The sequence below is a fragment of the Maylandia zebra genome, unplaced genomic scaffold (genome assembly GCF_041146795.1).
Source record: "Maylandia zebra isolate NMK-2024a unplaced genomic scaffold, Mzebra_GT3a scaffold04, whole genome shotgun sequence".
Classification (NCBI taxonomy): Eukaryota; Metazoa; Chordata; class Actinopteri; order Cichliformes; family Cichlidae; genus Maylandia; species Maylandia zebra.
The window spans coordinates 6,992-21,239 of record NW_027490034.1 but is presented as its reverse complement, the minus strand read 5'-3'; the positions used below and the strand labels follow the sequence as shown (position 1 = coordinate 21,239).

Genomic DNA, 14,248 nt, shown 5'->3' with positions numbered 1-14,248 from the left:
CATATGTGCACTATATGTCAGTAAAAATACTATGCAAATATTGATGTCCTTGAATGCTGAGTAAACACTGACAAAGCACTGATTGTATCTCTTGTACTTTATCAACGCAGTATCTAAAAACTTTGCACCGTAGTGGTTAAAATCTCATTCTAATAAGAGTTAAAAGTGCATTTGGTTATTAGGTTTATAGGATTATTGAATTATGGTTAAGGGTTGGTAGAATTTTTTTTTAAAACATTATCTGCCAATTAAATCTGCCACCCTTCTCCAAATCTGTGCCCCTACCTGGCCCCCCCAACAAAAATTTTCTAGACACGCCACTGGTCCCTTTAAACATCATTAATCAGATGCAGCAGCTGCAAATTATATATATATGTAAAAGAGACATCGATAGCAGCACCCACTTCCTATTTCTTCCCTTTGCCCCTCGATTTGGCTCATCGATGCACAAACACTGATCATCTCTTAACCATTTCAAACAAGACAGATTCTGGTTCTATATGTTAATTATGTTAATGGTTTTAAGACATGTAAAAATAAAGGAATCTTGAAATACAGCAGGAAAGAAAACAAGTAAACATTTGTGTGACTGGAGAAAAAAAAAGTTCTGTGTTACAGCAGCATGTTATAAACTTTAACTCACTATTAAATCTAGTATTTAAACCTACTTGCACCCCTCTGGGGCAGGAAATGAGAAATGTATAGATTTCAGAAAAGATACATTTTTGTTTCTCTGACAGTTTGTAGGACAAAGAAGCAGCACACTGTCACAATCAGCAGGGCTGATTGTGTGTAGAGTGAAGGGTGGACCCAAATGCAGACGGAAACAAAAGGCAAAATGCAAGGCTAACAATAAACTAAACTGGGTGAGCTAAATTAACTTAAAAACCTACAACAGGAACATGGACTTGCCGCGAGGAGACTTGACGCAACTTCTTGGCTTGCAAACAAAGCAGACGATCTGACAATGACACACTGAAAACACAGGACTTAAATACACAGGAGGTGATTAGGGGAAGTGGGAACACATGGAGGAACAGCTGACTGACATGAACCTAATGACAGGACGGGGGAAGTGAAACTAAATACAATGAACAAAGAACACACGACTCCTTCAAAATAAAACAGGAAACACTGAAACTAGACATGACAACACAAGCTTAACAGACCTAACACGTGATGAACGATACAAGAACTCAAACATAGAAACCAAGGAAACAATAATTAATAACTGCCTTTCCTTAACTAAAGCTAAATAGGAATGACACAAACTAATCACATATCTAAAATGAGACAAATACAAAATGAACTCAGAGCGCTGGGTCAGAGACCCAGCCTGTGACACACACTGAGTTATCGGCCCAGTACGGTGGCCAGCAGGGCCATTCGGATGTACATGCCATTCTCTGCCTGACGGAAATATGCCGCCCTCGGGTCTGTGTCCACCTCCACGCTGAGAGAGAAATAACAAAGAGAAACAGATCATTAGTCCACTTAATCAACACAATAGCAAATAATGTAAGGTGGGTTAAAATAAAATTCAGTTCAAATTTAAGTTAGTTAAAAGAAATCGTACTGAAATTAGACATTGTACACAAAACGTTACATTTCTGCAGCCCATTTAAGGGCTCAAGCAACATTTAAACAACACAGCTGGAACTGATATTGTTGTCAGACATTTGACTGAGCGCGTCTCACCTGATTTCATTGACTCTGGGCAGCGGGTGCATCACCACCATCTTCTGTTTGGCTCCAGTCATGATGTGAGGAGTGAGGACGAACTGACCAAAACACTGAGAGAAACAACAGAGTCACAGTTAAAGATCAAAAATACTCCGGGATCATCCAGTCACATGAGACCTGAGCTGATTGGTTCTGTCTGCACCTATGAATGCTTAGCTAAAGGGTTCCACTTCCATATTTCCCCACACGCTTACATCTGTAGAGGGGTGAGGGAACGCCTTCTTTCTCGCATATCTTCTTGTTTTCTTAAGACAATTCTATTTAATAGTTTTGCCTCTAGAAATATTTCATTTGGAAAGAACTTTGTGACGAATAACTGAACAAATCAGCTGCTTTCCACTAAAGATGAACTCCAAATGCAGACAAACCCCAGCTTCACCAGATGGAGTCAGTGGAGTTTGCAGTCCAGAATAGTGGATTAGGGAAAATGTCACCATGAGACCAACTGAACGATATCAAAAACGATTACCGGGCCAGCATGAGGCAGGAAGCACCAGGCCTAACTACAGATGCGCTGTGAGTATATGCAAGTATCTGTGTCACAAAATAAAACCAGTCGGTGAAATGAAACTTACGGCTTTGTACTCCTCCTCAGATGCAAACCTCTCCTTCTGGATCCTCGTCATGTAGAGGACGTCGGTGTCAGGCAGAGCCTCCTCGATGCTGTCAAACTCCTCCTGCAAACAAACATGTTTTTTTAAATTAGCAGTTTTTAGTACATATTTGTGAAAACTCCTCTTTGCTGTGTAACCATGTTTAGTCCTCACCTGTTTGATGCCCTTTGAGGCCACGTAGCTGACGATCTCTGCTGGCATGTGGAGGTTTTTGGGAGCCACGTAACGCAGAGTGATGCGGTACTGGGTCAGCAGTTTGGCGAGGGAATGAACCGTTCGGCCATGTTTCAGATCTCCAACCATCGTTATCTGACAGACGCCACAGTTTTAACATGTTTTCATGTAAAGTTTTATTCTGGCTGAAGATTAAATTAAAAAGGAATCATGTCGCTCACCGTCATGCCGTTGACCGTTCCCAGCTCCTCTCTGATGGTGAAGACGTCCAACAGGGCCTGAGTGGGATGCTCCCCGACACCGTCGCCAGCATTGATCAGCGGCTTACGCCACTGACGGGACGCGCTCTGAGAAGGAGGAGTCACGTGCGTAAGATATTAAAAACTCATCTTCAAACTAAACAAGCATCAAAAAACACACAACAGGGTGCTGCTGCAGTTACTTTCATGACCAATTAGTCTTTATTTTCTTTTACGTAAAGAAAACTTTTAATAAAAAAAAGTATCCATCTAAAATCCACCTCTACAGCTCCAGGTGTTGGGTGACGCAGCACGAGGACGTCAGCGTAGCCACTCATGATCTGGACAGAGTCCGCCAGCGATTCTCCCTTCAGCGAGGAGGAAGTGGCCTCGCTGGAATGGACGACGGAGCCGCCCAAACGCTGCATGGCCGCTGCGAAGGAACTGCTGGTGCGAGTGCTGACCTCATAGAATATGGAGGCCATTACTTTACCCTGAACAGGAAGGCATGAGGAATGAGGGATTACTTTAAGGTACCTCATCATTCTATAACTTTGGTCATGTTTGATACGAACATCCACCATTGTAACAGCACATAACTGAAATTAGTGAATAGTGCAGTAACATGAGGCACGTTTAGGAGATACCTTGAGTATTTCCAGGCTTCGTTCCTTCTGAACCATCAAACGTAAAGTGTGAGCAACATTGAACAGGTGTGAGATCTGAAACAAACGAAGGACACAAAAATAAGCTTTTGTTCAGACCCGAGATCTTGTTTTAAACCTGTCAGCATTCCCAGAGTGTGTTTCATCTTCTTCGGCGTACCTGCTCCTTGCTGAACTGTCTGACAGACAAGATGTGCTGTCCCACCAGTGGGTGAAGCAGAGGAGACATCTGCAGGTGTGACACCTGACCAGGAGGCACCTGTCCTGACCCAGACTGTGGGGACAGCAGCCTGGACAGTGGGGGAGGATGGCTGTACCCGTCAACAGCAGCGGCTGGTGGGAGCATGACCATCTCTGTGGGGATAAGAGTCGCAGTGTATCAATGACTGGAACACAGCAAAGGTGTTTCACTGAGAATCAGCAGGAGAACATCAAACAACTTTAATTAAACTTGTTTTTATACGGCAATGAACAGTTTTGACATACTTGATTAATGGACATACCAGCTGAACATGTGAAATGATATGATAACATCTGCTTCATTTTTTAACCCCTCTTTCAACTTATTGATACCTTTTGCCTAAAGAAGGCTTTAAAAATCCCCTGTTAAGGCCAGTGTGGCGAGAATAAGGCACGGCGGGACCACGGAGTATCATTCGGAGCCATCTTTATTTACATCTCACCACTACACACCCAAACCCCTGAGTCCCCGTGTTTTTAACTAGGCGGGCGTGATTAAGGATGCCGTGCAGGTACGTCCGCCCTCCCTGCACGGCACCGCAGACCACGCCCCACCACAGCCAGGCAGGCTGATAATACACTGGTAGAAACATTGGGAGAAACCCTCGAGGTAAAACAAAAAACTGCTGTTCCAAAGCATTCTGGGAGCTGTAATACCTGGTGGCAGGCCGGGATCAGAGGCACGGTGGATGCGGGGCGGCAGCAGGTAGCGGCTTTCTCCACCAATGCGTCGTGGGCTCGCAGCTCGAGTCCGCACTCCATCCCGGGGTGGAGTTGGACGCTGACGCTCAGGAGTCTGATGGAGCAGAATTAATGTAAACAAAACACATGAAGTAATCCCCACATAGAGGAGTTCAAGAAACACTCAAAACAGTTCTAAGTACAGGCTTTAAATGTTTTTGTTTGTAATTAAACTCTGTTAGCTGTACGTTCACCAAATTCTGTGAACTTTTTAGATGTCATCTACGCTCATAAGAAAGAAGACCGGGGATATAAGCACCGGAAAAGAGCTTCCTCCAAACGGTGGCGTCTAAGACCTCTTTCTTAGAAATAAAGTGAGGAGCTGCTATTCCTCCACATTTCAAAAGGAACAAGTTGATACCTGCTGTTTGCCTCCTACCAGACATTTCAGGCATGGAAGAAACACCAACTTTAATCACTGATCTGAACCTCTCGATTTTGCTTGCTGTGTCTTTTACAGCATTTTAAACTAATTACATCTAAGAAGTTCTTTTATTCAATTTGTTGAATGAAATTCTAGTGTTTTCTTTCAGTTACGTTTACTTAGCATCAACTAGCCGATATCTGCTGCTGTGTGCACGTTCTTCATGGCTATGGCTGCTAAAGAAGTGTGTTAGTGTTGGCAGATAACTTCACTCTCTTCTTAAATCTGGTCAATTTTGGCTCCAAAAATAATCATGGTGGTGGCCAAAACACCAATGTGATGTAATATTATTGTAGAGTCTTTATCTTACAACAGAAAGCATGGAAGGCAGCTGCATTATTACCGCATTCACTTTTATTACCATTGGAGTTTCTTTGACAGGTTCTATAGGATGGGTTGAAGAAGTGGGCCAAGTCTTCACATCCTCACCGTAACCTGGAGGCACGAGCACCTGAAGGAGACAGGACACGTACTTTATTAGATCAACTACATTTATTCTCTTTGTTTTCTTGTTCAAAAGCAAAATGCACGAATGCTGACCTGGCCGTCGATGTAGGCCACCTCTCCTCGCAGGACCACGCGGCGGACTTTACCTTTCACCTTCATACCTTCGAAAGGAGTCCACTTAGACTTAGTGAACTGCATGGCCTGAGGAATAACCCACTCCTGCTCCAGGTCCACCTGAAAGACACGTAATTGATAAATAATTAGGAACATATTTCATCAGAGTACAGATAGGCTGCTAATTACTGCATCAAAATAATGTCTCCTTAAAATGAATTCCCTTTAATTGTGTTTGTCTGTTTACCTCCACGTAGGTGTTTTCCTGAACGGGCAGGTTGAAGATCCTGCGTGGATTGTCATAAAGACGTCTGGTAATATCATCCAGAGTCAGACGTCCATCACTGACGGCGGTGAGCAGCAGAGGCAGCATTGTTTCCAGACCGGGGTAACCAGGAGGAGGACGCTCACTGTTCTTCTCGTCTACAGAGTGAGGAGCTAGCAAAACAAAACAAAAACCGTACAGTTCAGGAAGGTCGAAGACAAGTCTGTCTGCATGATCGGTGACAGAAAATGAATGCTCTCTGACCGTGGTCTGTAGCAAAGCAGTCGATAATGTCCAGATTTTCCCAGAGTGTCTCCATGTCCTCGCGTGTTCCCAGCATGGGTCGAACCTGCGCTCGACCGTCGCCGATCTGCGCCACATTGTCCTCACATAGGAAGAGGTGGTGAGGGGCGACCTCGCATGTGACCTGGATGCCCTTCTGCTTTGCAGCTCGGATTATCAGGATCTGAAAACCATTAAGAAGTATTAAAACTGTAGGAAAGAATCCAAAAAATTAAGATAAGATGCACTTTAACAGCCGAAGCATCAAACACCAAATAGCACCGAGGCTCCAACTGCTCAACCAGGTTCAAAGGTTCAGCAGCAACCAAGATGGCGGCGCGCAGACGCAGCGGCCCGGAGCTCCTACACTTTTGCACTTTTGGTGGTACTGTGTATTATTTCACACAGTCTGGGGTTACTTCAATACAACAGAGATGATCTACTACAACTAAGCCGTGGAGATCTTCAACTAACATCCGAGTATCTCATCCCCCCCGGAGATCGTTAAGCAACCCCCGGGGCTACCCGCAACAGCAAGCCGCAGGAGGAGACGTTGCGAGCGGAGGCAGAAGAGAGGCAAGCGGGGAGGCCTGTGGGCACGGCTAAAGACTAGTCCGTTTAAACCACCACTCCCGATCATATTCCTCTCCAACGCCCGTTCAATCCGTTACAAACTGGATGAAATACGACTGCAGATCGCCACTCGACGGACTTTTAATAACTGTTCGTGCATGATTTTCACTGAAACCTGGCTGGACAGCGCCATTCCCGATGCGGCTATCGATCTAGCAGGCCGCACCGCCTATCGAGCCGACAGGTCTGCGGACTCGGGTAAGAAGACTGGCGGGGGGCTGTGCATCTATATTAACAACCTTTGGTGCACGAACGTCACGGTAACGGAAAAACTGTGCAGTACGGAGGTAGAACTGTTGGTGTTAAAGTGCCGTCCATTCTATCTCCCTCGGGAATTTTCTGCCGTTTACATCTGCGCTGTTTACATTCCACCAGATGCTAATGCTAAGCTAGCGTTAGCACAATTGAGCAGCAGCATCAATAACAGCCTGGTAGCACACCTGGACAGTGTCTTTATTGCGGCTGGGGATTTTAACCACGCGGACCTGAAATCTGTACTTCACAATTTCCACCGTAATGTGAAGTGTGTTACCAGAGGAGATAGAACGTTGGACCAGGTGTACACCAACATGGCGAATGCGTACAGAGCCCAGGCTTATCCCCACCTGGGTCAGACCATCTCTCCCTTCTGCTACACCCAATATACACACAAAAGATCAAGAGCACTGGGATTACAACCAAAACCGTGAGAACATGGCCGCAGGATGCTATTCCGATGCTTCAGGACTGTTTCCACTGCACAGACTGGGATGTATTCAAGGTGCAGGACACTGACAATCGTGTCGCATTGGACAGTTACACCTCCACTGTCTTGGACTACATCTGTTTCTGTGTGGACAATGTAACAACTTGGAAACGATTCCGTGTGTTCCCTAATAATCCACCCTGGATGACACACGGAGTTCAACAACTTATTCGAACAAGGAACAACGCTTTCAAATCCGGGGACCAGGAGGCATACAGTGCTGCCAGGGCCAACCTGAGAAGAGGCATCAAGACTGCCAAGCAGCAGCACAGGAGGCGTATCGAGGCCAGGTTTGAGAACAACACCCAGGTTTGAGAACAACACAAACCCAAGGCAGGTCTGGGAGGGCATCAGGGCTATCACGGACTACAAAAGAAGAACACCATCACCCTCAGCCGACAGTTCTACTCTGGCTGAGGATCTAAATCTCTTTTATGCCCGTTTTGACAGGGAGAACACCGACCCTGTCCTGTCCCCTCTCCCCTCAACCGACCCTGCTCCGGTCCTGAGCACTCATGAGCTGAGGCGTGTGTTCCGGAGCATTAACACCAGGAAGGCGGCCGGGCCGGATGGAGTGCTGGGCCGGGTGCTAAAAGACCTGGCGGACGTCTTCACCTCTATATATAACACCTCGTTGTCCTGTTCACTGGTACCATCCTGTTTCAAAGCAGCAACCATCGTTCCCATCCCAAAACAGTCAAATGTCACATGTCTGAACGATTTCAGACCTGTGGCACTCACCCCCATTCCCGCCAAATGCCTGGAGAGACTGGTCATTAAACACATCAGAGCTGCTTTTCCACCATCCCTGGACTCGCACCAGTTTGCATACAGGGAGAACCGGTCAACCGAGGATGCGATCGCCACAGTGCTGCACACATTACTGAAGCACTTGGAACACAGGAATACCTATGCACAGCTCCTCTTTGTAGACTACAGCTCGGCTTTTAATACCATCCGGCCATACAAACTACGTCCCAAACTCCACCAACTGGGACTTAACTCCTCTCTGTGCAACTGGATTGTGGACTTCCTCACTAACCGTAGACAGAGTGTCAGAGTGGGTAAGAACACCTCTTCCACCCTTGTGGTCAACACCGGTGCCCCTCAGGGGTGTGTTCTGAGCCCTCTGCTATACACTCTCTTCACCCATGACTGTATTTCCTCCTGCGCGTCCAATCTCATTGTTAAGTTTGCAGATGACACTACAGTGCTCGGACTTATATCCAACAATGATGAGACAAACTATAGGACAGAGGTGCAACAACTAGAGTCATGGTGCCACGACAATAACTTGGTCTTAAACACCAAAAAGACCAAGGAGATCATTGTAGATTTCCGGAAGAGGGGTCATAACAACCATCTGCCTCTCTTCATTGGCAGTGAGGCGGTGGAGAGGGTGAGCAGTTTTAAATTCTTGGGGGTAACTGTGACCGTGTCCTCCCATGTCCCTGTTGTAAGGATCTGTCCCTATTTCTTCTTGCTCTTTGTGTGTGGGGACGTCGCGAGACATTTAATTCAATTGGTGTCTGGCTGAGGCGTATGGGCCTTGTGGTGGTAGGAACGGATTCGTTGGGGTTTTTTTTGTGGTTGTGGGTGCCTCTGAGGCTGAGGGTTCTGGCTGATATGGTGGTGGTTGTGAACAGGCCACCTGTGGAACTGGTGGTTTATTACTGGCCTGAGATGTGAGTTGCTGTCTAGACTGTTTCTGCTTTCTATTTTCAGCACGCCTTTGTTCTTCCTGTTTCCATGGCTGAAAAAAGTTCATGTACTCAGTCATGAGTTTTGTTTTTGTCTTGCCTGGCTTATGTTTATCGACCTCTTCCTTTAAACATTTTTCTAAATGTTTTATTGGTTCTGAACTACATTTGCCTTTTCCAAGACCATGATAAACTCATTGAAGGAAATGTAGCCATCTCCGTTTGTGTCAGCCTCCTGGATGGTCCTATCAGCAATGCTGCCGAGTTTTTCATCTGAAATGTTAACTCCAACCATCATCCGCAAGACCTGCAGGAGCTCATCTCGGGAGATCTTGTCATCTCTGTCCAGGTCATACAGACGGAAAGCAAAAAGCAGCTTGTTTGTCCTGCTGTTCAGGGGCTCTGTAGCTGAGGGGTTCTTGTTCTTCTCGTTGTCTTCGATTGGTCTGAAGTGAGCCAGGGTCCGCATGAAGCCCCGGAAATTTACCTGGTCCTCTCAAAGGGAAAGAATGCGTTGATGATTATATCTCCCAGAGGGTTGATGGCCAACTCGGGGATTCTCTGGAAATCTTCTCGACTGAGGGTGCCGTTTTCCCCTTTATCCAGGCTGGTGAAACGTCTGTACAGGCGAGTGATCTTCCTGTGGGAAAAGCCAGTTTCCTTCTTAATTTCTTCAATTTCCTCTTCTCTGAGTAATCTGGACGCTCTGGATCCCATGGTGAGATGTTAACGGAGGTTTAAAATCGAGATGATTCGCTAAGGCGTCTTGCGCAAGCTCTCCAAGAGTCTCTATTAAAACACCTTAACCACAGTTAGGTTTCAGCCCTCGCTGACTCAGAACAAAGTAAGACAATCAGAGCTCGATTGGTTTTTACTTGTGCAGGGGAAGCCTGGTCGGATCCTCAGAGTTGCAAGCTCTACACCCAAACTCAGACAACTCCAACTCCAGCCTTTTATTGAATGAAAACAGTTACACAACCGCCCATTGTAAACCCCATATGTTGTGTGGTAAAAGCTAAGGCACTGTGTGTGTGTGTGTGTGTGTGTGTGTGTGTGTGTGTGTGTGTGTGTGTGTGTGTGTGTGAGTGAGAGAGAGTGTATGTGTGTCTGTATACGTGACTTCCTGCTTACAAACGTTTTAACCGCATCTCTAGTCATAAAAGGGTCATCTCCCCTCAACCTCGTATATGGCTTAACCTCTCTAACAGTCCACCATTTACATGGTGAGCCCATAAAGGGCAGGAAGTGAACACTCCTTACCAAATAAGGAAACCAGAATCTTACATAGATTGTGCCTGCAGTTGAAAACTATAGCTAGTAACATCCCCAACATCCTACATGTGGGGGAGGAACAGAAAATATCTGAACATACAGTTCAAGACAAGGTCCAAGCACAATAATGACAACTTTTAACAAAATCACTCCAACACACACTCCCCTAGCCTGGCACATTGGTTTTCTCCAGGAGCTCATAAGCAGGTGATTGAGCTGCTTTTACTCTTTACAAAGTGAGTACTGTTAACACTTCTCTTTTTACATATACAACTAATTTAGGTTACAGACAAATGATTAAATGTGAACAGCTCTAACACAGGTTCTTTTCCTGACACAGGTAGGATGGCCAGTCCCCCTGTCTCTTCACCTTTAACGAGTCACTTAAATAACAACCCAAAAAGCCTAATAAAGAATCACAATCAACCAGTGTGTGTTTTTCTTCATTACGGTTTTTAAATACAAATCAGTCAGTCAATTAATAAAAATACAAGTAAGGGTAATGGAACCCCTGGTCTCCATTACACACATAAATACCATAAAGACACTAAGTCGTAGAGCTCTGAACTCCTTGCTTCTATGATATTTACACTTCTTCTTGGCCTTCTCCTTCACTCTGAGTCACTCCAGGATAAACGCATCAGCTCAGACATACAATAATTAAAATATGTGTAGGTGACCGTTTGGCAGAAGACGATGTCGAGGCGGTACTGCAGTGACACGTCCGTGGCTATCGTCGGGGCGGTGTCCTGCATCAGAAGGAAGTCAATAGACTTCTTGGCTTTGTTGCTCATCATGGCGCTGTAGTCCGTGGGCGTGGCCTGCAAAAAGTGTAAATAAACCATCAGAGACCAAACACAAATATGCCTTCCAACCACTAGTTTAGACAACATCTTGCAAAGAGTGTGTATTTCAGAGTGCAGTTGTTTTTAAATTTGACAGAAACAGAAAAAAAGACGGAACAGAAGGACAACAGGGAAAGCAGAAGCACCGACACACTGAAATCTTTTAGGGTCAAGCTCCAGAACTAGCCACAAATCCTGCTGGAAAGAACCTAAAAATACTTAAAAATACTTGCAGAGATCTAATGGAGCCGTTTGACTCAAAAGCCTGGTGTCAGGCATGTTCTTTAATAAATAAGAAACGAGCTGATATGTTACAGACCCCAGTCTTTACGTAAAGAAAAAGCTGACATTTAGAGCGGTCTCGCAGCAGATTTTAAAACAGTGACACTGATTTGTGGGGTTTTTGGGCACAAATTTGAACCTTTTTGTTTTATCCATGTCCTTGAACTCAGCTCGTGACTTGGGCGCTTTCATATGTACCGATTCATTTAGGTTTGTGCACTGAGGCCAGATTTAGGTATTAAAAACGAGTCAGTTATAACACTTCTTACATTAGTTAAAAAGCTGAGCTTACACTAAACCAACATTTAAGAAGCTCCTCACTACGGCAGCCGTAATGCTCTGACAATCCATCAAGCAGTGCAGCTTACCAAAGTAGTACTAAAACAGTTCTTAACAGATTTCTGCACGCCAAAATCGGTTTGAGGTCAGTAAGCACAACCAGAATTCATACATAGGCACACTTTCGATTTTTGAGAAAATTTATTAAGTGTGTCATATAGTGTGGAAAATATGTTATACAGAAGAAAAGAATATTTCGCGATATATATCGTTACCGCACGTGCTTCAAATTATACCGCGATATGGATTTTAGGCCATATCGCCCAGCCCTAATGTGACGCCCGACTTTACTCTCAACTTACTGTTTCTTTGCTTCCTCAAACTTCTGGATGAGCTTCCTCAGAACGCCATTTTTAGAAACAGTGAGAGGCCGGTGCTCCGACAGTTACGACATCATATGTCTTTTCTGGAAAGACAAACAAGGATGTTTTAGAGGCACAAAAAGAAGTATGTGCGATCCCAAGAAGATTTTTTTTTTTTTTAAATCAAATTATTTATTATTTATATAAATGATATTTGTAAGGCATCTGATATATTAAAATTAGTATTATTTGCAGATGACACAAATATTTTTTGTTCTGGGGGGAATCTAAAGGAGCTGCTGGATACAATTACTTCAGAAATGTGCAAAATTAAAAAATGGTTTAACAGGAACAAACTATCGCTAAATCTAAGTAAAACTAAAATTATCTTATTTGGGAATTCCCTTAGAAATGCACAAGTGCAGATTCATGTAGATGGTGTGGAAATTGAAAGAGTACTTGAACATAAGTTTCTTGGTGTGATTATAGATGATAAATTAAACTGGAAGTCTCATATAAATCATATACATAACAAAATTTCAAGAAGTGTCTCAATCTTGAGTAAAGTAAAACACATTCTGGACCACAAATCACTCCACATTCTCTATTGTTCCCTGATTGCACCGTATTTGAATTACTGTGCAGAGGTTTGGGGCAATCGCTGCAGTTTGTCAACAGATCAAAGTGAACTTCTCTTTTTATTGAGTGATATTATTGCTAATAATTAGCCTACACGCTGATCTGCTTTCTAGTGGCTGGAGCTCCAACAGAGTAAATGAATGTGAATGCATGCAAATTCCATTCATTGCTGGTTTCATATATAAAGAGTGAACATCTAGGCTTACAGTGTTGTCCGACAGTCCCTCCTTGGGTGTTTGCCATGCATTCTCTGGACACATAGAAGAAGCAGCAGAAGTCATCTGGTAGTTTATAAGCACTGATGGGTCTTAGATTTGGTAAATCACATAGATTAGATATTATATAGGAAATATATCAAAGTTCGCAAAGATTGTGAAATGGGGGTGTAAATGTTGGATTTTGGGGTTCCTGCATATGTAAGTGTAGAAGGAAATGAGGATTTGTACATATTACCAAAACATTAGGTGAAATTACAGTCATTTAATTTACAGATACCATTAGGCAAAGCTGAACTTAAACCTACAGATCATGGCAGGAGTACTGAGACATCAGTGATACAGGAAAGCATCTATACAACATTGAAAAACATGTTGGTTGTGGGAGGAGTGGGTAGGAGTGGAGTAGAAGAAATCATTTGTCTCGGGGTAGGACACACAGGTGCTGCAGCTGATAGGTAAGCACCCAACTAGACAGTGTGTGTACTGCACCTGAGTTTGTTCATGTAAGTGACGGCGAGTGCCTCACTCATGTCATTGCCTGGCCCTATTTGGTTCATAACAGACAGAAAGTACATTACCTTAAAAAGGTACAAGCTGCAACAGGTTTTGGCATTTATCCAGTAAAAACTGTCACTAACAGAGAAAGAGTCAGAAATTGCAACAAATATAACATGACAGTTTCTAAAAATGACTTAAATTGCAACAAATATAACATGACAGTTTCTAAAAATGACTTAAATTGCAACAAATATAACATGACAGTTTCTAAAAATGACTTGACTGATTATAAGTAGAATACAAGGTCCGTACAATAATGCTGAGTCATAAATATACTCGGAAAACCGGTGATTTCTGCCAACATAAGGAAAGATATTGGAATTTAAGGATAAAAACACAGAAACTTCGTGAAACACCGCGTGAGTTGAGTACGAGCCAATGAGGGTACGAGCAAAAACAGGGCTCGTACTCAACCGACCAATCAGCACGCCCCTATGGTTTTCTGTCCGAAGGGGGTGAAGCAACCTGAGTCCAGGGTGTCATCATTCGGATTGGAAGTGGTCTGTGTGGCGGGTTTCTTCCTGTATTTATTGAAGGACTTTCTTCTCGGATATGCACTTCTGAGTAAGTTCTATGAACCAGTTGCTGAGTCTGCTAGCTTTAGCTTCCTACATTTGGGTAGTATTTGTGTAACCGGTAACAGCAAATGACCGTACAGTAGTACAGTGACACGTTAGCTCGTCTGACCTGACCGTCTGAAGCCAGCCAAGATGCCAACTTATATTCAACGGTGTCGATTTCCGTAATTGTACAAAGAAAACGTGCGC

General features: G+C 44.1%; 1 protein-coding gene and 1 pseudogene across 1 annotated transcript; both read right to left on the bottom strand.

The window, feature by feature from the left end:
• Positions 1-324: 324 nt before the first annotated feature.
• On the bottom strand, positions 325-6,414 carry LOC106676440 (multifunctional protein CAD). Its single transcript, XM_024805225.2, has 13 exons — positions 5,931-6,414; positions 5,649-5,839; positions 5,381-5,521; positions 5,202-5,291; positions 4,333-4,471; positions 3,596-3,789; positions 3,418-3,492; positions 3,052-3,264; positions 2,753-2,878; positions 2,511-2,666; positions 2,319-2,420; positions 1,699-1,793; positions 325-1,453 (listed from the first exon to the last, which is right to left on the bottom strand). The coding sequence occupies exons 1-13, from the start codon at positions 6,004-6,006 to the stop codon at positions 1,354-1,356; spliced, it is 1,698 nt and encodes a 565-aa protein (XP_024660993.2). The 5' UTR covers positions 6,007-6,414; the 3' UTR covers positions 325-1,353.
• A 2,618-nt stretch (positions 6,415-9,032) lies between these two features.
• Positions 9,033-9,807, bottom strand: LOC101478134 (calcineurin B homologous protein 1 pseudogene; annotated as a pseudogene).
• Positions 9,808-14,248: the final 4,441 nt, after the last annotated feature.